The sequence below is a fragment of the Bolinopsis microptera genome, chromosome 1, assembly GCF_026151205.1.
Source record: "Bolinopsis microptera isolate Bmic1 chromosome 1, MBARI_Bmic_1.0, whole genome shotgun sequence".
NCBI classification, from domain to species: domain Eukaryota; kingdom Metazoa; phylum Ctenophora; class Tentaculata; order Lobata; family Bolinopsidae; genus Bolinopsis; species Bolinopsis microptera.
The window spans coordinates 22,192,349-22,219,680 of record NC_087072.1 but is presented as its reverse complement, the minus strand read 5'-3'; the positions used below and the strand labels follow the sequence as shown (position 1 = coordinate 22,219,680).

The following is a 27,332-nucleotide window of genomic DNA, read 5'->3' as shown; positions in this document are numbered from 1 at the left end:
TACCTCCCCACTAACACGCACCATTGCCTCCCCACTAACACGCACCATTACCTCCCCACTAACACGCACCATTACCTCCCCACTAACACGCACCATTACCTCCCCACTAACACGCACCATTGCCTCCCCACTAACACGCACCATTGCCTCCCCACTAACACGCACCATTGCCTCCCCACTAACACGCACCATTACCTCCCCACTAACACGCACCATTACCTCCCCACTAACACGCACCATTGCCTCCCCACTAACACGCACCATTGCCTCCCCACTAACACGCACCATTGCCTCCCCACTAACACGCACCTATGTCCTAATTTTAAATAGTAGCTTAGCGATCGGTTGAAACTGAGCAAGGTTTCTAAGTAATAGTAATTGAAATTCGCATATTATTACGTAATCACTTGTAGGCCAATTTTTACAACTCCTTTGACCTTTCCCTCCGTAATCAGTCTTACACGTAGCTATTGTGTTAAAATTACGATGTACACTAGTGTAACAGCGGAGTTCATTCCCACCTTCGAGTGAAAACTGAGAGGTGGCGCGGTGTATGCAGAGTATTATATGCGATAATTCAAACGTAATGAAAGCTAATGAAAAGCTAATGTCAGCCGCGCCGCAAGGCTGACATTATCATACCTTATCATCAATCATCAGGCGCGCCACCTCTTTACCTGGGGACCTCAGGCTATTATGTTCATTAACATATAGAGATAGGTAGTGCGCCATCGACAGTGAGCCGCGCGTGCCGACTGTAGGATGGTTTTTTAGCGCTAATTTCGGCCAGCACAATTTTCTTCAAATAAATAGATATTAAGTATCCTTCCCGACCTCCGATTGCAACAAAAATTGGTAAGCTTACTCATAGACTTACAAGGAAAGTGTCCGAAAAGTTTAAAGCATATCCAACCATCAGACATTATGTTACAGCTAAAAGCAGCGTATTTTGCTCCATTTTGATCACTATATCAACTCCGATATCCACCAAATTTTTCGGACAGTTGTGAAAGCCCTATTGGAAGGTCTTCGCCAATTTTCAGAATGATCTCATTCAAGGAACTGAAGATATATCCAAATAATACGACAAAAATCAACGAATTTGGTCAAATTTCGCGAGTTTTACAGCTAATTTTGCTCCAAAAGCCGCGCACCATCAAATATGGCACCTAGGCGAAACTCACTGATCTTTCCAAAAAAGGTATGACAAATTTAGTATTGTGAAAATTCTCACAGTCTCTAGAAAACAATGGTACAAAAAATTTTAAAATCCGAGCAAGTTTATTTTTATGGTGCACCCCCTAATATATATATATATATAATAGAGAATAATAGAGAATAGAGGCTGAGCGCGGCCCAGTAAGCCACCTCTCAGTTTTCACTCGTAGGTGGGAACTCCACTGTAATAATTAAGAAATCAAATCTTTTGCTTTTTACTTAATTTGCACGTGTAGTGGGCGGTCGTACAGGCATAAAAAAGAATCTTTCGAATTATAATTACTAGCAGGAACCCGTATATAAGTGTATAACCCTAAAATGGTGTCAAGACTCAAAAGACTAAAATAATCACAATGCTGGCAAGCATTACCGTCGCCCTTATATTCACAATACTATTTACCCCCTATACTATTGTATCCCCTTTATTGTTTTCCAGGCATTAAGACTCATCGAAAGTAGTTCAGCAGGTATATTTAAGTTCAAAACATTCTAATTCAATGTTAAAGATGGCAGAAATAAAAAATAGTTATATGGAGGTTTTTAAGAAATTTGCGCAAAATACGCGCCAGCATGTTATACGAAATTAGGTTAAAAACCCAAAATCGCCATATTCAGGTGCCTTAAAAACCATGATAAAATTGAGTTAGAGATCTAAAACTTTGCAGGGCGTCTAGACCTTGTCCAAATCGACTGTAAACAAAATTTCATGTTTCAGGAGTATCGGGAAGTGGGTTTCTGGAACCCCTGTTTTACAACAGATTGTCGTGAAGTATATATATATATGTATGTATGTATAGACGCTTTGGCAGTCAATTGTAGCCTACATTTAAGTGTCCGTAGATTCGAAAGTATAAACGATACAGTCATCTCGAACCACAGGTTTTAAAGGTAATCGTTTAAGCTTTAGTTTACATTGTATTGAAAAATAATTTAACGTCATCATCATCACTTGATGACGTCATCAAATTAAGTCTTTTTAAAACTTGATTTTTGACAAAGTAACAACTTTTCAAATCGATTTTACACCATTAAGGAGTAATTTTATTCAAAATCTGAGGAAATTATCATCTTAGATAATTGTTCAAGCATTCCGAAAATCTACCGGAAAAGTTTCCTACCTTGCTCCTTCATAAAGATATTTGCTATTGAAGTTAGTGCTTTTTTGAAGAATAATTTTATAAAAACACAAAAGTTGTGAATTAGTATTCTCTGGTGTTGGGCCATCCCTTGGGTTGTGGAGCTCAATTTTGCTTCTTAAAGGTGTAAATTGTGTTATAGGCTAGTTTTAAAGTTGAAAATCGAAAAGTTGCACACGTTGGGACACGCCCAAATTGATTTAAAATAGCTAAAATCACTAAAAATTTTGATTTTCACGATTTTTATCAACTTTGGAGTCCCGTTGTGATCCAAGTTCTTTTTGAAATCTTCTGAAACTTTGCATGCTTATCAAATTTATATATTAAATACCACTATGCAAAAATTTACGGTGATTCAATATTGTATGCGCACGCAACGTCCGCTCAAAGTTTGCACGTGCGAAAGGTGAGAATTTTGCTCATTCGTGATTTCGAATATATTCTGCTTTCCACGATATTTAAATGGCATTATATATGAATTTAATGCCAACTTGAATGAGTAAAAAGTGCCATATTCAGTCGGCTATCGACAGATATACCTACCTAAACACAAGGAAACGTTTTCAAAGGCAGAATTTCGAAATCGTCGAAATTACCTCCTTGTTAATGAAGTTTCGACTGTGTAAATTATCCTGACATTATAATCAAAAAGAGATGATATTTGACCAAAACCCATAATCATGGGTAGAGTGTACCGCTGCCAGTGTCTCTCTTTTCGAAACAAAAGGAAATGATATTAATTTGAGGAACCGTCCGCTAATGCAAATTGATACCGAGAATGAAATCGGTCGCTCGCTTTTCCCATTTAATAAGCTTTATTACAATTCGTAAGCCGTGAATGAATGGGAAAAGCGAGCGACCGATTTCATTCTCGGTATCAATTTGCATTAGCGGACGGTTCCTCAAATTAATATCATTTCCTTTTGTTTCGAAAAGAGAGACACTGGCAGCGGTACACTCTACCCATGATTATGGGTTTTGGTCAAATTATTGCCTATTTAATTCGCGTTTTTGACACCAATTGGGGGTCCAAATCGATTTTACACCATTAAGGAGTAATTTTATTCAAAATCTGAGGAAATTATCATCTTAGATAATTGTTCAAGCATTCCGAAAATCTACCGGAAAAGTTTCCTACCTTGCTCCTTCATAAAGATATTTGCTATTGAAGTTAGTGCTTTTTTGAAGAATAATTTTATAAAAACACAAAAGTTGTGAATTAGTATTCTCTGGTGTTGGGCCATCCCTTGGGTTGTGGAGCTCAATTTTGCTTCTTAAAGGTGTAAATTGTGTTATAGGCTAGTTTTAAAGTTGAAAATCGAAAAGTTGCACACGTTGGGACACGCCCAAATTGATTTAAAATAGCTAAAATCACTAAAAATTTTGATTTTCACGATTTTTATCAACTTTGGAGTCCCGTTGTGATCCAAGTTCTTTTTGAAATCTTCTGAAACTTTGCATGCTTATCAAATTTATATATTAAATACCACTATGCAAAAATTTACGGTGATTCAATATTATATGCGCACGCAACGTCCGCTCAAAGTTTGCACGTGCGAAAGGTGAGAATTTTGCTCATTCGTGATTTCGAATATATTCTGCTTTCCACGATATTTAAATGGCATTATATATGAATTTAATGCCAACTTGAATGAGTAAAAAGTGCCATATTCAGTCGGCTATCGACAGATATACCTACCTAAACACAAGGAAACGTTTTCAAAGGCAGAATTTCGAAATCGTCGAAATTACCTCCTTGTTAATGAAGTTTCGACTGTGTAAATTATCCTGACATTATAATCAAAAAGAGATGATATTTGACCAAAACCCATAATCATGGGTAGAGTGTACCGCTGCCAGTGTCTCTCTTTTCGAAACAAAAGGAAATGATATTAATTTGAGGAACCGTCCGCTAATGCAAATTGATACCGAGAATGAAATCGGTCGCTCGCTTTTCCCATTTAATAAGCTTTATTACAATTCGTAAGCCGTGAATGAATGGGAAAAGCGAGCGACCGATTTCATTCTCGGTATCAATTTGCATTAGCGGACGGTTCCTCAAATTAATATCATTTCCTTTTGTTTCGAAAAGAGAGACACTGGCAGCGGTACACTCTACCCATGATTATGGGTTTTGGTCAAATTATTGCCTATTTAATTCGCGTTTTTGACACCAATTGGGGGTCCAAATTTTGGGCTCTAGAACTCCTATTTCTTTGCCAATTTTTTATTCTTTCATGCTGATAGTGATTTGGAGGCCAATAAAGCATTTGACCCAGTCAAAAACGTTTCAGTTGTATATATTTTACGGTCGCGTTAAAGTTGATGCCGTGGTGTCAGTAAAATGGTACGGATCCATCCATATATATATCGTCTCGCTTTATATTATATTTGTCATATGTTGTATGACACGCCGCGCACGAAGTGCGCGGCTCCCCCCTGTATCGTCAGGACGATACACCATAGTGAAACGACCGTGGGGTCGCAACGTGATACAATATTATATATTAATATAGTAAGATGATATTCTTTTTGAACTGCAACTAAAGTTTTCTTCGACCTCAAACTTTTCTTATGTGAGACGATTACCATATTTAAAATCTTTATCCACTGTCTTAGTGACCACAGTGCCTTAAATCTCTTCAATAGCCGATCACCAATCGAGGATCAAATGATTTATCACGTGACTATTTTGTATTTTTAGGAGTGTAGCCGTGGGAAGAGGAAACTGCTTACTACTACTAGGCGGCGATCAGCCTGTCATTCCGCCTAATCTCTATTCTATATTATGATCATGAACATAAATATAAATATAATAGCCTGGGGTCCCCAGGTAAAAAACTGCCGCCGTCCTGAAATTCCTGAACGGGGACTGGACCGGATCTGAGCTGATTATAGTGGAACCAGGGCAAACAAAAATATGTGAGACCCTGAGCTTTTTAAGAGATGTGAGTAGAGTCCCCTCTGAGAGCGAGTAGATGAGATGGAGAATGTTCGGCCATATTTTACGTAGTGTCGACAATACACCGGCCAATATTTTGTTTTTGCCGTAAGGCTCATGGTATAGTAGTAGTAGTCGGGTGCCGCTTCACGGTGTGAAGATGTTTTTAATTTTACCACTGTTAATTCGGTACACGTAGTGCTCTAGCTGGACTCAAGTTCGACACGCACTAAAGTTCGACAAGAGAACTTCGACTGTCGAACTAGAGTTTTGAAATTTCCGATCTCGAACAACGACCCTTTACGAGCTTGACATCTATTCGTTTGTTTGTTTCCCACTTGTCTCATGCTGTTCAATTGTGTGAATGTGATCTCTATAATCAATATCTATGATCTATGAACATTTAATTGACGTCATACTCAATATGTTAGTTAGCAGAATTGTAGACTTAGCGGAGAGATAAAATACTAACGCATAACTTGGTAACTCTTACTCCGTTTTATAGCTCTAGATTGTAGAGTACCACATACCACATACCATACTATGTTGAGACATGTTCTCAGCTATAGTTATATTAAATTACGATACTGAGCAGTACTTTGTCTCGGATTAAACGGTACGTTCACTCGGTACAGCAGTGCAGAGATAATTATTTGTACACATCTAGGTTATCCATATTTTGCCACTGGTGGCATCTTTAACACGTGACTACATCACGTGATTTACCCACATGGTATTGTTTCACGTCTTCCATCTCTGTTCATCTGCATCCCATTTTTCTGGATACTGTATCCATAATTCCGGTTACAACTATTATCATTAATAAGCCGTAGTACACATTACATTACACTGGAGCTTATACAGTGTAATTTCCTCCAGTCTACGCCGCGCCGTAGTACATATTACATTACACTGGAGCTTATACAGTGTAATTTTCTCCAGTCTACGCCGCGTACGTTTATATTGTATCACGTTGTGACACCCACGGTCGTTTCACTAGGTGATACAGGGGGATACAGGCGGGTCATACAACGTATGACAACGTTTATAATTATACAGGCGCGCGGCGCAGACGTACTGGAGGAATGTAATATGTATGTACTACGGCTTAAGCTATACTTTTTATTTCACGGGTTTTAGTTTTAGCATATCAAGTTATTTATTATTGGGATAACTAGTTCAAACACTGCTGAGTATAAGTTTTATCTTAAAAGCGGTGTTATTAAATTTCAATTTATTATTATTATTATTGTACTCGCGCGACTCTGAATAGAGTTTGTCCTTTACTTCAGCTATGTACTCATTGGACGGAATTTCGCTAGAACATAGGGAGCACAACCATACCCCTGACGACTTGGTGGAGGAGAGGAAGGATTGTGAATTACTTTGAGTAGAATTATTTTGTATCACGTTGCGACCCCCACGGTCGTTTCACTATGGTGATACAGGGGGTGGTTTCACTATGACGATACAGGGGGGAGCCGCGCACTTCGTGCGCGGCGGGTCATACAACGTATGACAAGAATTATCTTGGTCTGGCACAAATCGATGGTCCTACTACTGGAAGTAAGTTGTCATACGTTGTATGACCCGCCGCGCACGATACTCCCCCTGTATCGTCACCATAGTGTATCGTCACCATAGTGAAACGACCGTGGGGGTCGCAACGTGATCAGTGATACAAGAAGTAAGTACAGTATTGAGCATTGGAATCACGTAGGATTTAAATGCAAAGTAAACCATAAACAGGCCTAAGCCATCCGTCCAAGAATATTTTACATTTTACTTTTAGGGCTATTCGAGAACAATAAGTCACTGACACTGATTAACTGATTTCCATCTAGTAAGTCCTCAAATGATGTTTTGTACAAGGTCTGTAAAGAGTTCGACGATTGTATCGTTCCCATGGTAGCTTGACCTAGATTGGGCGCAACTGTTCGGCAGCAGGTGATGAGTACCCTGGAATAGAAATTCTGGTGAGCAGACTTCCTCATGTCTCATTAATCGATCATTTGAAGAACATGAGCCCTCTTTTACGGAAGGGTTTCTAACCCCTCTTCAGAAGCCAGGGAAACCAAAAGGACCTCTAAAGAGCCTCAGACCTCTTTGCCTTCTGAATGGAACTAGGAAACTGCTTTCCTTGATTACTCTACACAGAATTCAAAGACAAATTGCAGAGTACAGAGGACCATGGCAAAATGCTTACAAGGCTGGTCATAGTTGTGCCAACATTGTTTGGACTCAACGAATTCTTATTTCTGTTGTGAAAGCAGAAAGAGAAAAGATGGGAGTTCCACAAGATGGGAATCGACATGAGCTCGGCTTTCTATACCATCAAGAGATCAGTTATCCTGGAACTTTTGGCTGATGCTGGTTGTTGTGAGGATGAAATTCGTTTGGCGAGATACTTGCTCTCCAACACCAAATAGACGATACAAATCAACAACACCATTTCGATTCCTTAGAGTTTGAAACATCCGAGGGTTCGTTTCAAGGTGATGCTGCATCTGGTACATTCTTCACACTGTACTTTGCTGGAACTTTGTACCACTCCCGTGCAGTAGTGATGACCATTCGGCCTAACCCACCGTTCAGCCCCGAGACCCTCATGTCTTGTAGGTTTACAACCTACCAGGACGCGCGCCGAGTTGGACTCGTCGACGGTCCAATATATGGAACAGATATTTTACGAGTATCACCCGTTAACTCATGCCTATTGAATGGGAATACGCCGACGATGGCGATTTTGCAGACGAGGATGAGGAAACTCTTAAAGAAATGCTGCCCATATGTAAGGAGATCCTTAAAGAATGGAACTTGTTTGTGAACGAGGACAAAACAGAACATGTTCACTTCTACATTGCAGATAAAGACGAGGTAGGGGGGGGGGGGGGGGGGGGGCGCAACAGAGAGCCCTGGCGCAACACTATGCTTTTGATACAGCAAGGTATGGGCAGAGAAATCCCGCATTTCTCTTCCTGTCAAAATCAAGCTGCATGAAGCATTTGTTACCCCTGTTTTATTGTACAACTGTAACAGCTGGGCAGCTCCACAGAACATTACCAATAAAGTTGATCCGCCAATTGTGGAGAAATATATTTTGAATTTGTTTAGTTTGATAATTTCAGTTTTAAGTTCAATTTTTTGCATAATTTTTGATTTTGATAATTTCAGTTTTAAGTTCCATTTTTTGCATTTATACTTATAGTAAGTCTACAGTTCTGCAAGTCTTTTAAGTAGACTTATCAGGTCTTTAGGATGTTCTTAGTAACTACTTTGGATTTGTGTAAAGTTCGATAATATACTTCACGACAATCTGTTGTAAAACAGGGGTTCCAGAAAACCCACTTCCCGATACTCCACACTATGTTCAAAATAAAGACTTTAAACTTTTTTAAAACAACAAAAAAAGCGGTGCATTATAAAGGACCACGGTTAATTTGTTTAATAATTCTTTTGAAAACAGTTTATAAATAAAGGTAGATTAAATTGTATACAGAAACAATTAACAAAGACTATAATTAAACATAATGCAAGTATTGAGGGTGGGTTTCCTTAAGTTATAGAATAACAGAGTTGAGAATTCTTACCAAACATACAGGACTAGCCCTCACATCCATGATTTTAAACTTATAAATATAAACTAGTGAGTTTGAGTTTTAGTAATTAGTTAATGATCGAAGTATACGATTTATATAAAGGTATTGTTTGTAGATGGCTTTGAAAACGTAAAATTCATTCGAATTCTCGGAGTAAAGTCGAATCAGAGGAGTGTCTCTTGATAACTAATCCCTCGAGTCTATTCGGAGAAAACTACAAAAATAATTTTAATTCGACAATCTTTCAATGAAAAAGAACACAATTTCTCAAGATAAAAATCCACATATTATTATGAAGTATTTGATTTTACATATTGTTACTTGTACAGAATAGAATTGAGGGTCGGAAGATAACAGATAAAATTAATATATTCGGTAAATAACAACATAACATTAACAGCAGAAACAACAGAAAATCTAATAATGTTAGAAATCTAGTAATCTGTAAAATGTAAAATGTGCTTATATTGAGGATCAGAGGATGATTCATACTATTAAGATCAGAGCCGCTATTACGTATCAATACACCAATGCAAGGGTTGCTGCCTCCAAACAACCTAAAATTCGTACTTAAAATATTTGTCGATCAACAACTTGTTTATAGTAACCAAAACAGCACATGAAATAACCAAAAGTGCTCCAATAATATTCAAAAGATTGGGGATGCTGTCAAAAAATACAATCTGAATTCCATAGGCAATAACAATATCAAAGTTTCGGATGAGAATTCCCGGTCCAGATTTTTCGAGAGTCAGTCCTCGATTAAGAAGAAGAATGTTGGCAAACATACCAAATCCTCCCAAGAACAGAATCAACCTGTCCATAAAACATTCAGGAAGTACAAATTTGTCACCACTTATAAACTGGAAGATAATTCCGAACACAACAACTGTGGGAGAAATAATAACTGACACAAAAATTGGACTAACTTCAGTTCCAACTTTTCTCATCAAGCTGTAGGCAAGCCCAAAAAAAATTCCCCCAGAAAGAGGAACCAACGCAAAAATGGAACTATATTCTTCTCTATTTTCTTCACTCGGAGCTCCAAACAGAAAAGTAGGTTTAGCTATTAAAACAACTCCGGACAATCCAATAAACAATGCCAATATCGTAAATATACTCAATTTTTCTTTCCAAAGAACCCTAGAAAAAATAGCAGCAAAGATAGGAATCAATGCAAACAGGGATACACTATCACCATAATCCATGACTTTAGCTGCCCATAACCTTAAAATATCTGCAAGTCCACCTACCAATGCTCGAGGAATTATATATTTGGCTTTTCCTTCAAATCCTATGTTTTTTCTTTAAAAAACAAGGCTGGGAGTAGGAACAAGATCGGAAAGAAAAAAATTATGGACGAAAATTGGCCAACAGCCAAAGTGGTGCTATTTTTAACCAGTGCAAAAACACTGACACCGATAAATCCAGCTAGAAATATGAGCAGTTTTCCTTCAATCTGTTTGCAGACCGATTTACATGTGAGTGGCAATATTTCCTTGATATCATCTCGATCTTGTTGGCTTCCGTCCGCCTCAAGTTGTTGAAATTGTAGGTTTGAGGATTTTATGAGCAACTTTTTTCCGTTCTTCATTCTTCGTCTGGACCATCATCAGGATGAATGTACTTCCTACAATTATAAGGATATTATCAAAAATTCAGATGCCCACCATCCGTTCGCATAACACGCTAAGTGCATAATTACAATGAATATTGTTTAGAGGTTTGGTTTAAAAAATAAATACATGTTTCGTGTTTATATTTAAAAACTATACAGACTCAAAGTTTAATGTACATAATATGAACTATACGTAGTGAATCGTTTTTAAAAATTAAATACTTTACAAACTTTACAGAGTACAGCAACTATAACGTATAAAATAAACTCGAATAAATTATTGCCCCCGTCTTTAAAATCTGACGGGAGACAAAACACGGTACTGCATAGTAAAATGTGCCCGTAATTACCTACATGGCCCCGATATGATAACAATGTACGCTGTTTAATATCCGTCCTGATTCGAGCATTTCTTAAAGTCCAAATAACACATTTTAATATGATCGTAAATTATTGTAAAGACCTTGAAACTTACAGCCCAATTACTACGGAACCTCCCACGGATTCTGTACCCTTATTTTAAGCTGTTTAGATTTAAGTTCTTGATATTCCGAGCATTCCAAGTGGTTAGTTTTGAATGGTCTTGACTGGTATTTTGATTGAGCCAGTCGGCTCATATCCAGGTTTCATGATAACAAAGTTTTAGAATTATTTACAGGTTAATGATCCAAGCCTGCAGGAATTTAAATCAGACTTTCACGTGCGCTTATTTTAGAATTTTTAAAGTAATAAGATCGTGTGAAGAAATATGTTACTGTGGAGATTCGCACGGAGACAAGTTTATGCTGTTCGAGTTTTGTGTATTTGCAACGTGATTTATAAGACGAGTTTTCCCTTTGAAAGATAAGGAGGTTATCCCTTTGAAAGAGAAGGACGTAAGAATGTTTTGCAATATTGTTGTAGCATATGATTTATAAGACGAGTTTTCCCTTTGAAAAATAAGGAGGTTATCCCTTTGAAAGAGAAGGACGTAAGAATTTTTTGCAATATTGTTTTAGTAGCAAGGAGATTAACGAAGACAATTATAACACTTTTAAGAACGAGATCAGAGAAATTGATTTGAATTTTGCACGGAATTCAGAGACATTGATAATGATATTGTTACGATTCAGACACGTGAATGACGTCATGAATGCGATAAGGAATTATTTATAAGGTCGTATTTTTATCAAATAAGTGGCTTCGGGCACTTGACTTTTAGGCTTCAGACCCTTAGGTCTTAGGGCTTGGTTCTAGATTCTTGTCTTTTGAGCTCTGGGTTCTTGGTTCTTGGGCCTTGACTCTTAAGTCCCAATGTTTGACGTTTTTAAGTTTGTAAGTTCCAGTACTGAGGGTACAGAATCCTATACTGTGACTCATTTTGTGACAAGTAGTATTTATACTTTACTCCAAAACGTTTTACATTAGTTTACGAACTTGTCTCAATTGTCCCCCCTCTATCTCGAAAGTAAATAAGAGCTAAAGACACCTCTGACCTCGCCTAAAACTCTCAACTTTAAGTCCTTCTACCAAATTATCCCCTAAGCGCACAATTTGGTGGAGAACCCGGGCACTAAGTTGTACTACATTAGTCATGGGAGATCCACTTGCTACATTAGAGTTGAAGACGACGTGGTCCTAATGTGGAAACTTCTTAGCCTCTCCATTACAGATTTCAGAAAATTCAAGAATTGACACAGTCCTGGAACCCTGGAAGATCTTCAAAGTCCTAGCCTCTTGGACCTACCTGGTACAACACCTGGAAACGAATAAGCAGATTGTGTGCCATTTTGACACAATAAAGCTTATCCCTACAAATTAACGCAAAGCTGAAACTCCTAGTCAACACTAGATAACAATACCTTATAAGCACAACCCGATGAAACTAACATGCCTAAGTTGATGAAGCTAAGTTAGGATCCACATCTAACATTCTAACCAATTAGTTTCGTCCACCTGAAGGATTATGACTTTTACTTACAGAAATTTCAAGGACTGATATCGTATGGTGATAAAATCAACAAATGTGATTGTTTATCTGGTCGGGTCCCAGCTAAGAGTAGTGGTTCATTGCAAGGAGTTGCTGCTTTTGCTGATGAACCCGCAGCAAATACCCTAGCTGAGATCTACCTCCCAGAGACCCCATTCTAGCATCACGATGACCCTTGTCAGTTGTTACGTTGATCGCTACTTGGTAGCTTTAGTTGATAATAAGCGAAGTATAGACTTGTCGAATTGATCCGAGCACTCTAGGGCAATTTGGTAATCGCGCTGGGCACACTTGGGGCACAGTTTGGGCACACTAGGGGTCCCCAACCGTATCTGCCCCAAGTGTGCCCCAGGAAATACAATTTTGTGCCCCAAGTGTGTCCCAAGTGTGCCCCAGCGCGATTACCAAATTGCCAGATATTCGACAAACAAGAAAGGTGGTAAAAAGTGGTAAAGTGGCAAAAAGTGGCCTTTAGACACGTGGAAAAGTTTGGAAAAGTTGGTCAGCCATAAAGGGCACCTATAAATGGGACTCAAAAACGTCAAAAATCCTCTGAAAGCTTCGTGTGTCAGCAGATCGATTTTTTCAGACGGATTTCCCTGTACTACTTATCAGTTATCAGTACTAGCAGGAACCCGTCTAACCCTAAAGTGGTGTCAAGACTCGAGAGACTAAAATAATTATTACCTATTTAATTCGCGTTTTTGACACCACTTGGGAGTCCAAATTTTGGGCACTAAAATTATTATTCCTTGGCCAATTTTTTATTTTTTCATGCTGATTTGAAGGCCATTAAAGCATTTAACCCAGTCAAAAAAGTTTCAGTTGTATATCTTTTACGGTTTTTGCGGAAAGTTGCGTTAAAGTTGATGCCGTGGTGTCAGTAAAATGGCACAGATATATATATATATATCGTCTCGCTTTATATATAGTAAGATTTTGTAACATTCAGTCGATAAATCACTGTCATGTTTGAGGTTCGTATTATATTAATTATTGGTTGAAGTACAATCCTTTATTCCAACTGCAAGTCATGAAATGGAGGCAGATATATGTGAATCTTTGATTAACATTGCTGACTATTAATGATACTCTCCGAAATTCTTTACTGTAATGGTCCGTTGACATTTTGCTTGAGCCTTCTTGGTAATTTTAGACCTCGTTCCTCTCCTTCTGGAGCTTGGTATATTTGATTTATTTATGAGCTAGACCGTTACATCAACCAATAAAATGCGTTTATTCTGTAATTGCGCACGTGAATGAATAAATTTGATATTATGTTTCCTGACGATATGTTTGAATTGCATCGATTCGTATTGGATTGTATCGATTTGTATCGATTTGAATTAGATTGTATCGAATTGTACCAACCCTGTGGTTATTATCAAAGTGTATATTATGATCTCCGGCAAGGACAATATAATTATTAAATAACATCAAAAACGTTATCGAGAAGAGCAAATTAGCACTGAGGGGTTGATCATCAAGAAGGTACGGTCTATGGAAGACTATTGTTCTTAGTGTAAGTTAGGGTTATGGTATTTCAGGAATTTGTCATATCATTGTACGATATCATTGTTTGTCCTTTAGCTGGTATGACGTACGTTTTGAGCACGTATGTTTGTGTAAGACTGCTGTCCTCAAGTCTCCTCTGATCTGCAACTATTTAACAAGTGCCAGTTGAAACAATAGAAGACGTTGCCAATAAATCTACAGAGTATCGATTGAGATTCACAAACAAAGTAGAACAACAAAACTGTAAAATTTTGCAGCTTTGCCATCAAAGTCATAGTGCAGATCTGAAAGGTGCAGCTCTGTGGATCGAGCGAAGGACTGCTAAATAATCTGCGAGGACCTCTGAATTATCATCTGAACTCTACCCTGGCTCTTTAAAACCATTTCTAAGTCAACTGAAATCCTTAATTAATAAAAAAAAAAAAAACATGAGCCCCCTTGTATTAATGTAAGGATTGACTTATCTCAAACGCAAGGAAAGATTTTGTCGTAAACTATAAATGTACATTTGTCACCGCCTCCAGAATATATCGTGCCCATTGTACTTATTGTCGTGAGACTTCCTCAGGTAATTAAGTCCTTGGTAGTAGTAGAGTAGTAGAACTGTTGGCTAGAGTAAGGCCGTTACTTCTATGGAGCTCTCTGGCCAATTGACTGGCAATGCTCTCCATGGGGCCATGTAATATCACATGATCTGATATCATGCCAAATTAGGCTCTGAACTATAAAGTGTAATAAAAATTAAACTGTTTGAGAAAGTTTTACAAGGAAAGTTTTTATTTCGCTTGACACATCTCAAACGCAAAGAAATAATTTTTGTTTTATCGTAATAATACATTTTTCCATATATTCGGATGTCAACCTGATCATTGCACTATTAGACATAAACTACTCCAGGTTACTGATTCAAATCAATGTTTAAATCAGTACCTTATAGTATAGTAGAACAGCTGTTGAGAGGGCTCTAAAAAACAGTGCAATTAGTCTTGTAATCGCACCGAATATGTTTTCGGATGCTCTCAAAAAAGTGCAATTAGTCTTGTAATCGCACTACCTGGAAAAAAGCCGGTGTGGTTATGATAATAATAAGTGGCCGTCAAAAGTGGAGTTATACAGTAAATAAAAGCATTCAACATTGCATTAAACTATCACTTATCAAATATTATAATAAGCGTGACAGGAGTTAGCCTCAATCTCACCTCCCAAAACTCATGCCAGGTTAGTATATGATCATCGACTATTCATGCATACATGTTAGACAGAAGTAATTTGAAGGGCTAGTCCGAAGAAGCAGTAGAACAAGAAATGAAAAAAACCTTGATAGTTAGCCTTATTTTACTCTCCATCAAAAGAGAGAAAGGGTAGGTGGAGTCTACCATCGACCTTAAGTATCCATATAATGTATCCAGGGCAAAGGATAGTTTAAAGGATAGTTTAACGTTATTGTTCAAATATAATTTATAACTTAGTAATGACTTGTCGACCGGGTGGTGTCGACCGGGTGGTGTAGTGGTAACACGATCGCCTCCCAAGCAGAAGACCCGGGTTCAAACCCGGTCGGATGCAAGTCGGCCAGTTACCAAGCTGTGATTTGGTACAGCTTCGGCTGGTGATACACACTCTCTGGCTCGTAGGACTAACCCCCCTACAGCTAGTATAGTGCCTCGGCACAGAGTGGCTTAGGGTTATTGAAAAGGAGATAAGCACATCAGGCCATCCCAACGTTCGGGAGAGACCTGCCCTTGTATCTTGTTGTAATGACTTGTTAGCCTCATTTCCCCCTCAATTAGAAGGAAAAAGGGGTCGGCTGGGCCAGCCTTCGACCTAGAGCATCCATCTCATGTATTTTAGGTCAGAGGATACTTTGATAGACGTTATTATTCAAATATAATTCATAACTTAGTAATGACTTGTTAGCCTCATTTTCCCCTCAATTAGCAGACAAATTTCCCTCTTCTCTTCGGATTCTGAAAGAGTTCGATCTGATGAATCGATTGAACACGTTTAAACTTTTAGTTTTAGTACATACTTGGAAGCTGTCATTAGAAGCAATTTGCCCTCGGCTAAATGCTTCAAAAATTTTATTAATCGAAACTCAATTAGTTGAACTATAATAGACATGTTAAATATCATGTTAAATATCATATGCCTGTCTTAAAAGTTAAATTGGGAAAAACGTGGTCCATCTCGTGCAAACTTTCCTACTAATGACCAGGGTCATATTGCGCTGGCCAGCAGTAACCGCTCCTACTAAATCGATCGCCCAAATTTTAAGAAAATTCTTGTGAAAAGGCCCTTTGGGTATGAAAATTTCATACCCATTGATGTTAAACGGTGTATTTTTAAACGGTGTATTTTTGGACGCTGATTCCGAATCACCCCCCATGACGTAGGGTAAAAATGCTTCCCTGGAGAGTTATGGGCAAAAAACCGTTTTGGTCACGTGACAGGCTAGTAAAACATGAATTCGATTGTTTAGGGCTCGGGTTAGGGTTAGGGTTGTGGTAAGGGTTATGGATAGCTTCGGGGTTATGGTTAGGGTTAGGGTTGCGGATTAGGGTTTATGTAAAACTAAAACCGTTTTGTACGGCTGCAAAACCATAAAAACTAAAGTCACGTGAAACTTTTGGGCGAGCGAATTAGTAAAAGCCCAAAGTTGCGTCTGACCAAGCTTATTACGATCCTGTAAAAATTATTTCAAAATATTCGATATTTAGTGTTTAGGAGTTATAGGCGTTTTAAGCAAACAATTACCCATTTTTCGTCCTGTTTACAGTTTACACTTTTGCAATGCACAGGAGGCCCACATACAGCTTGACCTTATCGTGCTGCACGGTGAATTTGCATTATTCACACTTAGAGACAAATTTTGGTACCAAAATTATTAAAATCAAAAAATTCTCTGCCAACTCATGGCGCTTATTACATAGACTAATAAATGTATGATACATGTGATACAGCAGATAATACATATAGACCAACAACAAACCAGTTTAAACTTTATTGTACTTGTAGCATATTATACCATGTAATAGTGTGTTTATGGATAATTCATATTTCCAAACAAAATAAGATAAAAATGTTTACAAATCTAGACATGCAGTTCTTTCTTCACTCTAAACTAAAATACTTTACTCCTGATCATACGTTCCTAGCGATTATCGTGTTATGTAGAATACGTCTGGCTTTCAAAGCATCTGAAATGTAATGTAGTTGTATATTATACAGATATAGTGTATCAATGCCAATGGTGGCGACGAATCAGACACGTGCAATGCAGGCTCGAATATTTAGTAGAGTAGTGGGGCTTTACTACTTATACTTGTTGATGTAGTGGATTCAAATTACACTTTTATAATGAAAATCTTATATTAAAAACAAAAAATCAATAAAATCATGTTATCAATACCTCTAAGTACCCAAAATGTAAAAGTACTCTTTCCATCAGCATCACTTGGTGCAATCTTTTCGGTCACATCAACGACCCATTGACAGGATTTTAAGCCCATAGCTGTGTCGTCACTGTGGTAAATATTGTCGAACCCAGCTACAAGAAGTAACTGTTAGTTAGTCAGTCAAAATTATTAAGCTAGAGTGCACAAATAAAAAGTGGCTTTTTGCCAACTATACGTTGTACAATTTAAATATCCAAATAAAATTGAACACACCCACAACAATCGAACTTGCGGAGGATTACAGTATTTCGATAACACTTAACCTGATTTGATAATGTCTAAGTAGTTTTGAGTTTCCAATGTATCAGCGGTTGTCCTCCAATGATTCATTACAACTTTCACCTGGTTGGAATATAGCTGATGATATGAGGTGAACAATTAAAATGAAACGAATTACAAAATTGATCGTTCTCTAATTTTTATTAGAATACAACTTGAAAATTGCTCAAAAAGTGCTGATAAATGCAATTCCAAACTGAGAGATAAGTCAAGGTTAGAAATTTGATACAGATTGTGAAATTGCCAATTCCTCTCTTCGCACAAGTCTCCAACGGTTAAGCCACACTGAAAAAGAAATTAAACTGTTTACCTAAAAATGCTAAAATGCTCACCTCTTCCAAGGGTACATTTCTGGAGAAGTCGTGAATTAGAAGAAGAGAGTTCGCTTCCATATGCGGCTTAACGTTTTCCAAAAACGGGGCCATCTTATCGTGAACATAAAAAAGGCTTCCTAGCGCCAGGACGTGTGTAAATCTTCTGTCTTTAACTGCCTCCGACAACTTCAGCATGTCACCAACTAGAAACTGACCATTTTCACTTAAGTTGGATTCATCTCTCAGGGTATTTGCACAAGTAATGAACTTTTCAACGATGTCAACACCAACAAATTTGCAATCTGAAGTTGATAAGCTTGAATGGTTATTGTAAGCCGTATTTGATATCTCATAAAAACATTATAACATCATTATATCAGTGAGAAAATGCTTATTCAATATTAGTCAGGCTGTAAGTGATCACTGACCTGTTTTCTTCGCAATTTCCACTGTGTATTTTCCTCGTCCGCAACCGATATCCAGTACCGTAGACTTGTTATCTATATTTAGTTTTTCGATAATCCAGTCTACCATGTTATCATTCGCCTCAATCAGAGTTTTGCCTGAGATACTTTTTCTTAAGGAATTGTGTGAAGTGTGAAAAGATTAAAACACGTTCATGGTGTGGTGGAAGTTGGCTGGTTTCCAAATTTATAAAATCTCATTACATAGTTGAGTTACAACGAATCAGATAATGTCTTATTTAACTTATTTTTACTCGCATAACTTACAAGTATCATCAAACATCCCGAAGTTAAGATAATCTCCGCAGCTCTCCCTCCACAGCCTTGTGAACAGATTCTCGTACACATTGTTCACTTCTTTTTGGTTGCACGCCATCTCCTTATCAATTGTTATTATGAAGTAATCATATAACATATCAAAAAATCAATACACTTCGCATAATAATTGTATTCGCAGCAGATCACGCGAAGACAAAGCTGAATTGGATACAGTTTAGGTAATAACTGTACTCGAGACTCGAGTTCAAGATCGGTTATAAAATTAATTTCAGTTAATAGAAATCAGGCGCAGTAAGCGAAATACGATGCCCAAAAACACTCACAGCCACAAAATCACTGAACAAAACATTGGTATGTTTAATTTCTGTTTGTGTATAATCTTAAAACATTAAGATTAATACAAAGACGGGTAATTGTTCAATGTTCACTACCCAAGTAATATATTATATTCAGTATTATAGTTATCTTGTTCTGTGATGGTTACCAGTTGCACCTGCTGCTGCTGAATCGGAAGGTCGTTGAATAGAGTTACATCAATCTGGTTGCATAACAAGGTGAGGCTGTGGCGGTTAAACAAGCCGTGTCGGATATTTAATTAACAAAGATAAGCTAAGCGATAACAGAGCTAAAAATTAGCAACGAATGTAAATGTGTAATATCTGCACTTATGGTACGGCACCAGCCAGTCGGGCACGTGGTCACCGAGCGACGCAGTCACGAGGTATAGTCAGCTGATAGATAACGTGACCAATATTAGCCACGAGCGAGAAGGGCTGGATTTCATAATTTATGCTTACGGGTAAATGCCTCACAGAATGGCTAGCCTCACAGAATGGCCAAATTTGTAAATGTTTTTGTAACTAATTTTTTATAAAAGACTGGTAGGTTTTGTGGATACCATATGAAACAAAAGTCTTCTGGCAACACTTCCTGTGGTGAAATCATTAACTAGGACCACATTTTCTGGCATAAATATGACTGTTTATGTAGAAATTTTGAGCACTGAAAAATTTGTTTTCAAATTTTTGAACTAAGTTTACATTTTGGTGAGAACTTCTGGCACCAGTATGACAGAAGATGTTCAAAGAATAGTATTCATCAAAAAAAACGAACATTGTTCAATATAGGAAGAAAAAAATGCTAAAATGGCTACACGCCTCACAAAATGGCCAAAATATGCCTCACAAAATTTGTTTTCAAATTTTTAAACTAAGTTTGCATTTTGGTGAGAACTTCTGGCACCAGTATGACAGAAGATGTTTAAAGAATAGTATTCATCAAACAAAACGAACATTGTTCAATTTAGGAAGAAACAAAATTTTAAAATGGCTAAACGCCTCACAAAATGGCCAAAATATGCCTCACAAAATGGCCAAAATTTAAAACTCCTTTTATTCAATGAAACCATAAGTCTAAAGTATTCACAAGCTATTTATTATACAATAACACCCCAGATGGAGTGTTTTTACAGCCGAATGAAGGTTATAAATCATGAAATCAGGGAATATGAACAACGCCACACAAAATGGCCATTTTTGGTGTAGGAAATTATGCCCTTTTTATTCAGTTCTAAGAAATTTCACCTATATGGGGGTGTTAACAAGGCATATTAATACCAGCAGCATGCCTGAAACAAGAGCCAAAGGTTTTAGAAAAATAAAATTTTCTCGTTTTCTTTTTTTTTTTGCCATTTTGTCAGGCATTTTTTCTTTTTTGTGAAATAATTTTTCACAGCTCAGTCTTTTCGTGAGTTTTAGGTTATTACCCCATTCCTTAATAGGTTTTCTAAGAACGTGTGGTGATAGAAATTTAAAAAGTATCTCCATCAACAAAATTATAGAAATTCAGATTTGGCCATTCTGTGAGGCATGTTTTTTTCGAGGAAGATTTTCCGGCCAATTTTTCTCAAAGAAAAAATGGTTATGAGATTAAATGAACCCCCGGGAAGAAAAATATGAGTGTCAACTTAGCTTCTTATGAGATAAAAACTGGAATAAAGTGTGTTTTGTGACTTTGAGAGACCTTCCTTTTTTTTGACCATTCTGTGAGGCAAATACCCGTAAGCAAAATTAGATTTACAGCTCACAATTTGCTTGAAATATGAAATATCATTTCAAACGCAAGCGTCTTCTTTGACATCGATACTCACTGCACTTACATTTATTCCGTACTGTACTCAATAAATGTAACTCACGTGACAAAAGTGCGGCCACTTGAAAAATGAATTATCATCTCAAACGTTTTAAATTAGTGGAGTAGATCGGAAGGAACTACTTTTATAAATTGTAACAGGAAATGGACCAACAATTTGAAATTAAATCGCACTGTTTTGTTTAAATAATGACGTCTCGTATTGTTTTGATAGAAAAAGGTGAACTTGAAGCTCGCAGGAAAGGCCGAATACCAGAAAACACACGAAAATCGACTCAATTCGCGGTCAATTTGTACAACACATGGAGAGAGGAACACGCCCGTTTGGGGCATATGTATGCCCCGCTGGACTGTTCACTGTGGTGTTCCTTCAATGATAAACAATATGGTGGCAAAGTTCATAGTTGAGATAAGAAGAGAGGACGGACACCAATATGCACCTGAAAGCTTAATGAGCATTTTTCATGGAATAAACAGGTACTTAGTGGAGCAGGATGCTACCATGAACCTAAGCCTTGCTCCAGAGTTTCTCACTTGCCGCCAGAAAGTGGACGGCTATATCAAACATCTGGAGAAGGAGGGTCCACCTCACAAAAAGAAGAAGGCACCTGCTGTAGACCCTGGTGTACATAGGGAACTTTGGCTGAGTGGACAGCTAGGACCTGCTACGCCAATATCGCTAGTAGACGGTATACTGTGGCTTTGTGGCTGGTTGTTCGCTCTTCGCGGCAAAGAAGAGTTGCGAAACGCCAGATATTACAATTTTCATTTCGAAGATTGTGTTTTGAAAGAAGGTGGACCAGTAATGAACAAGGTCACATATACAGAAAATAAATCAAAAGCTAATCAAGGAGGTCTTCACAAGAAGAATGACCCACGTCCTGTACAACATTACGAAAACCCAAGTAATGAGAATTCATTCACGAATTTATTCAATTTTTATCTATCAAAGCTACCTGATAAAGCAGATTTGAATAAAGCATTGTTTTTCACTCCCAAGAAGCTAGAGAATCCAATTCATGAAGATGTGAGGTATACAAATACTCCAATAGGTATCAATACAATAAACAAAACAGTGAAACGAATAACTGAAGATGATATGGCGACTAATCATTCCTTAAGAACAAGTACCATCAACACACTGTTTGATGCAGGTGTAACGGAAACTGACGTAATTAAGAGGACCAGACACAGGAGCGTAGCAACATTAGCAACTTATCGTAGAGATAGTGTGGATGCTCTAACTACAGTTTCCGAGGTTCTGTCGTCTCCAAGTGAGACACTTAAAACATCAGACGTGACTGATGGGGTAGCCACAACAAGTAAAGCGTCTGAAGTGCTCCCATGTCCAAGTTCAACAACGACTGCTCATTCTACACATATCATAGAGACACCAAAAACATCACGCATGAATACTAAGAGAAAGGTGGATAAGTGCGTGTCCCCAAAAGAAGCAAAGAAATCTAGATTGAATAAAGAACTCGCCGAAGCACTTATTTGGCTAAAAACATCTGAAGGCTCCCAACTAGTTACAGACTTTGACGACTTTGAAGTAGAACAAGTTTAATCAAGATGGACGGAAACGGTTTCGGGAAGTTGGTCGTTTAGCTCCGGACAGTCTATGCACGGTAACACGACTCCTGTCCGACAGCGACATCTGTCCGAAGGCGACATCTGTCCGAATCAGGGTACCAGAAAAAAACGACATCTGTCCGAAATTGTGACCTGATTTCAATACGACACATTTCCAATTAGAGACATGATCTAAACTGTTACTTGCTAAATTGTATACGTAACATGTCCAATTTGAGATATGATCTGAGCCATAGTTTACTACCACAGTTTATTTTCATTTGATGTCGATAAATTGTTATTTAAATGTTATAAATTAATTCAATATAATACAATATCACATAATCAAATCTAAAGCATAGTCAAATTTCCGATAGCTTTAAGGAAATCCATAGGGTTGCTTGTCGTAATCATCTACAATTCTCTGAAGGTAGTTCCCGCCCGTCTCTCGTTTCCCGCCCGACGGTCGTTTCAGCATGGCCGACAGGGTGAGTGTGGTCAGGAGTAGGAGTGATCAGTTGCCTGTCCACGGTACGGATGCGGGCTCTGCAACCCTTTCGGAAATCCGAACATTTCCAGTAGGAGGTGTCGTTGTTTCGCTTGTCGAAGACGTATCTGAAGCCATTTAGGACAGGGTTCTCCGAGCCTTGTTTGCGTCCAGGGATAAACTGAAGATTGGTTGCCATTGTGGATTGCGATAAGTGATCTCCATACTGCTGTCCTATATGTACTCATGTCCTGTGATGTGATCGACAGCTTGTTAGGGTACGGCTAGCACGATCCTGTTCTCAACTAGTCAATCACGTATCGATGGATCAGATCTTAAGGGATCACATCAGCTTTAGAACGTCACGAGATTACCCGTGAGCTTGTGAAATACGAATGTGAACCGAAATTACAATATGATCCGAAATTCGGACAGATGTCGCCAAAAACGACTCCTGTCCGACAGCGACATCTGTCCGAAATCCCTAATTCAGCTTTCGGACAGATGTCGCTGTCGGACAGATGTCGCCCAATCTCTATGCACGGTCCCTGGACGGTCCATGCAACAACAAAAGAACACTCCATGCACGGTCCCTGCACGGTCCCTGCACAATGAACACTTGATGCACACTCCCTGCACGGTCAGTCCCTGCACACTCCCATAGCATAGACTGTCCGGAGCTAAACGACCAACTTGCCACGGTTTCAATAGATACAAACACTCTGATTACTTTGCCTAACCAGATAGGACACGTCGAAATAAGTATGAGATTTGACAGCAACAATATGTCTATCGGAAAGGTGCCACATAAAATTGAAGACAATGATAAAAATGTAGGAACAGAGCTGTCTTTTCCCGCGAGAGCGGAAGTTCATTTCACTGTGAAGTATTAAAATATCAATTTGCATGCCAAACTATTTCATTCTTTGTAACCAAACGAGTGCCGAAGGCACTCGTTTGGTCAGGAGTTCTATAACTTACCTGAAATATCGTTACAAACATCAATACTCATTTATTATTTAAGTTGCAACTTCATCATCTCATGATGCCGTTTATTATACGAACATAGGTATATAAACTATTTCACTTATTACGTAGTATAATTCTATTTCTTTAGAATTGATCGAACTTATTAGGAATTCCTTTCACTACACTAGTATAAGTAAGTGTAACCCCTCCCACTAGAAAGTCCTGTAACACAAAAGAAATAAAATATTACAATAGTTAGCGCCGCATGAATATACCGTCCCTCCCATATGACACACCTTAAGGGTAGGTCAGAGACACGACCGTTATTTCTGTAATTCGAGTTTACTATGTGGTTTCTTATCTTTTTGAGCTTTTTAGTTGGAATATATATGGGAAAGTCCAAAGGGGGGACCAAGCAGCTATTATAAACAGCGATTAAAGATGAGCTGAGTGAGCTTAAAAAGGGACAAGACGTGCTTAAAGAGGGACAAGAAGTGCTTAGAAAGGGTCAAGAAATGCTCAAAGAAGTAATTAAAGAGGGAGACGTCAGACGGAATGCTTGAAGAGAATATTCAGTCGCTTGAGGGGAAGCTAAAAAAGTCAGGGACCTGGCGTCTGGGGATGAACATCAACCCAGCTGACGGGCACATATTTGGTTACACCACGTCATGTCGGTAAGGAGCAATCGTTTTGTGATTTCGTCGTTAGAGGATTTTACAAATTTATCAGCTAAGTGATATCTTTAATTGTGACAGGCCGAATTTTAAGGATGTCATTTTTTGCCATTTCTGCCATGGCCGAATAGTAAATTGTAATATCAACGTTGAAAAGGTCTAAAATTATGAATAATTGTTGATTGTGATATCGAAAACCTGACATTTTTCAATTGGATGGACAAACAGCGAACTGTTATCTTTATTAGTTATATCAAGAACCCCACGTCCTACTCCAATAATACTATTCAGGATGGGCAACTGGTATTGATATTGGAAGTGACTGTGAGGCCATAACCAAGGACTATAACTTGAGTGCAAACGTGTGGGTTACACCAGCAAACTACATCGCTATTGTCAGACATCAGCGAGGTGTTTTGGACATAGTTGTTACGGACGTCCTGGACGAACTTTAAAAAGGTGCCGAACTGGACGAATTTTTTAACGAAATAGACGAACTTTAACCGAACTTTAATCAGCCTGTTAAATATTGGCAATTGTACGGTTCTGAGACCCCAGTAATTCAGGAGTTGGCTATTATCTTGTTCAGCCAGGTCACGAGCGCCAGTGCCTGCGAAACAAATTGGAGCCAGTTTGAATATGTGTACTCGAAAAGGAGAAATAAACTAAGAACAGAAAAGGCCAGAAAGCTGGTTTACGTTCACTCCAACTTAAAGCTTCTGAACGACATAGCTAGCGAATCAGCAATCTGGACAGAGAGCACTAGTGCTGGCACTAAGATCACTAAGATCACATATGCTATAGATTATTTAGATAACAATGATAAGTTGAGAGCTGTTGCTATAATTGATGCTTAATTGTAATCTGTGAACCAGCTCTGTTTATATTGAAGTACTAGTCATGATCTGTTGTTGATCTAGTTTTTTTTTCAATACAAGTATGTATAACTATCTAACTGTATCATTTGTTTACAAGTGTAATAGTGATCGCACCTAAGCCATTCATTATAAAATCAAAACATAAGCCAAGAAAATTTACGCGACGAATTTTCACGAATTTTCACGAATTTTTAAAAGGTGCCGAACTGGACGAACTTTTCGCATTTCTTCGACGAACTTAACAACTATGGTTTTGGATGCCGTCAAGGTCTTCAAGTTCAAAGTTTCGGGGGAATCACTCAGCATTAGGTAAATAAATATTTCACCAGAGAACTTTTGTTGCTTTGAGCAAATATAGACCTGAAGAAATCTGGTTGTGTTCCCTTTGAAAAATGAAAATCCAATTATGTCCTTCGAATAGAAATGCACTTGAAAAATCTTGGATGATAGATTAATATTATTTGATAACATAATCTTGTTCAGGTTCGGGCTCAAGCGAATGAATCCAGGCAGAGAAATCGTTACCCAGGGAGGACCAATCCAAGAGTCAATAGCTGATGACGCTGATAATTTGGGGAACGATCCTATATTCTCTGTTGGTGGAGACCTGGCTTTTAACTGGGCATATGGCAGGAAAGGCTGTAGGATTGCACTCACTGGAGGACACCTCTCTGTAGCTGATGTGGATGACGACAACACACATGGCCTTGGAAATGACTTTCACATCGATCCACTCACAAACACCATTCACAGTAAAATCTGGCCTCAGATCACAGGACTGTCCCTATCCAACCTGTAAGGTCGTGAGACTACAGGGAACAGATCATGGAACAGGAGTACATTTGAAGAGTGGGCCTGTTTACGGCAACTATGCAATATAGGTGTCATTTGACTCGGAGAAGTTTCCGCAGCCTGGCGAAAAGCTTAGTCTAAAGATTGAGGAGTAGGGGGGTCGGACTATAGTTCTGGATAATATACTGGTGTGGAGCCATTTCTTTTACTCGTGGCAGTGATTCTGGGTTTTGATTGGCCAAAGCTAGAAGCTGATTGGTTATTCACGGTTCAGCTCGACACCAGATCTCTATTACCAGAAGAGATGATGAACTGAATGAATTAGATATCTAGAATATTCTATACGTTAATTAGATATCTAGAATATTCTACATATCAATTAGATATATAAAATATTCTATACATTAAATAGATATCTAGAATATTCTATACATTAATTAGATATCTAGAATATTCTATACATTAATTAGATATCTAGAATATTCTGTATATTTATACTGTAACGAAAAATGATCAAGCTGTTGTGGTAAATCAAATAATAAAGGGCACAACCTTGTCTCTCCTGACTGAGAATTGGTAACTAACGATGAAATGTTAACGTTTATACCACACGAAGTGGCAGTGCTAAAATTAATCAATAATTACTCGTTTGCCTTTCGGAGCTCAAAACTAAAATTCGTGGGATTTTAAATCTAAACATTCCATTATCAAGGAATTGATAATTCAAACCTCACTTCATGGAAAGCATGACCAATATTATAATTAAGTGTGTAGGAAAGTTTTATTATTTTCTTCAATTTGATCGACTTTTCATGCGGTTTAACATTACATCAATACATACTACATAGTTAGAAATACAATTTCTGAGGGATTCAAACATGTCGTTTTCGCAACACTTTGTGCAAAATAAAAACTTAAAACTTCGAATTTTTCGTATCCTCGAAGCTTTTTGGGGATTACACGACAATTTTTAAAACAACAAAAACAAAGCGGTGCATTATAAAGGACCACGGTTAATATCA

The 27,332-nt window shown here is 38.0% G+C and overlaps 2 protein-coding genes across 5 annotated transcripts in view; one reads left to right on the top strand and one right to left on the bottom strand.

Moving 5' to 3' along the window:
* Positions 1-27,332, top strand: part of LOC134824839 (uncharacterized) — a 102,401-nt gene that overhangs the window by 33,538 nt on the left and 41,531 nt on the right. The gene's annotated exons all lie outside the window — the stretch shown is intronic.
* On the bottom strand, positions 16,868-18,951 carry LOC134820616 (uncharacterized). Its single transcript, XM_063831122.1, has 6 exons — positions 18,776-18,951; positions 18,473-18,607; positions 18,063-18,346; positions 17,715-17,793; positions 17,406-17,543; positions 16,868-17,193 (listed from the first exon to the last, which is right to left on the bottom strand). Exons 1-6 carry the CDS (start codon positions 18,921-18,923, stop codon positions 17,138-17,140), a joined length of 840 nt encoding a protein of 279 aa, XP_063687192.1. The 5' UTR covers positions 18,924-18,951; the 3' UTR covers positions 16,868-17,137.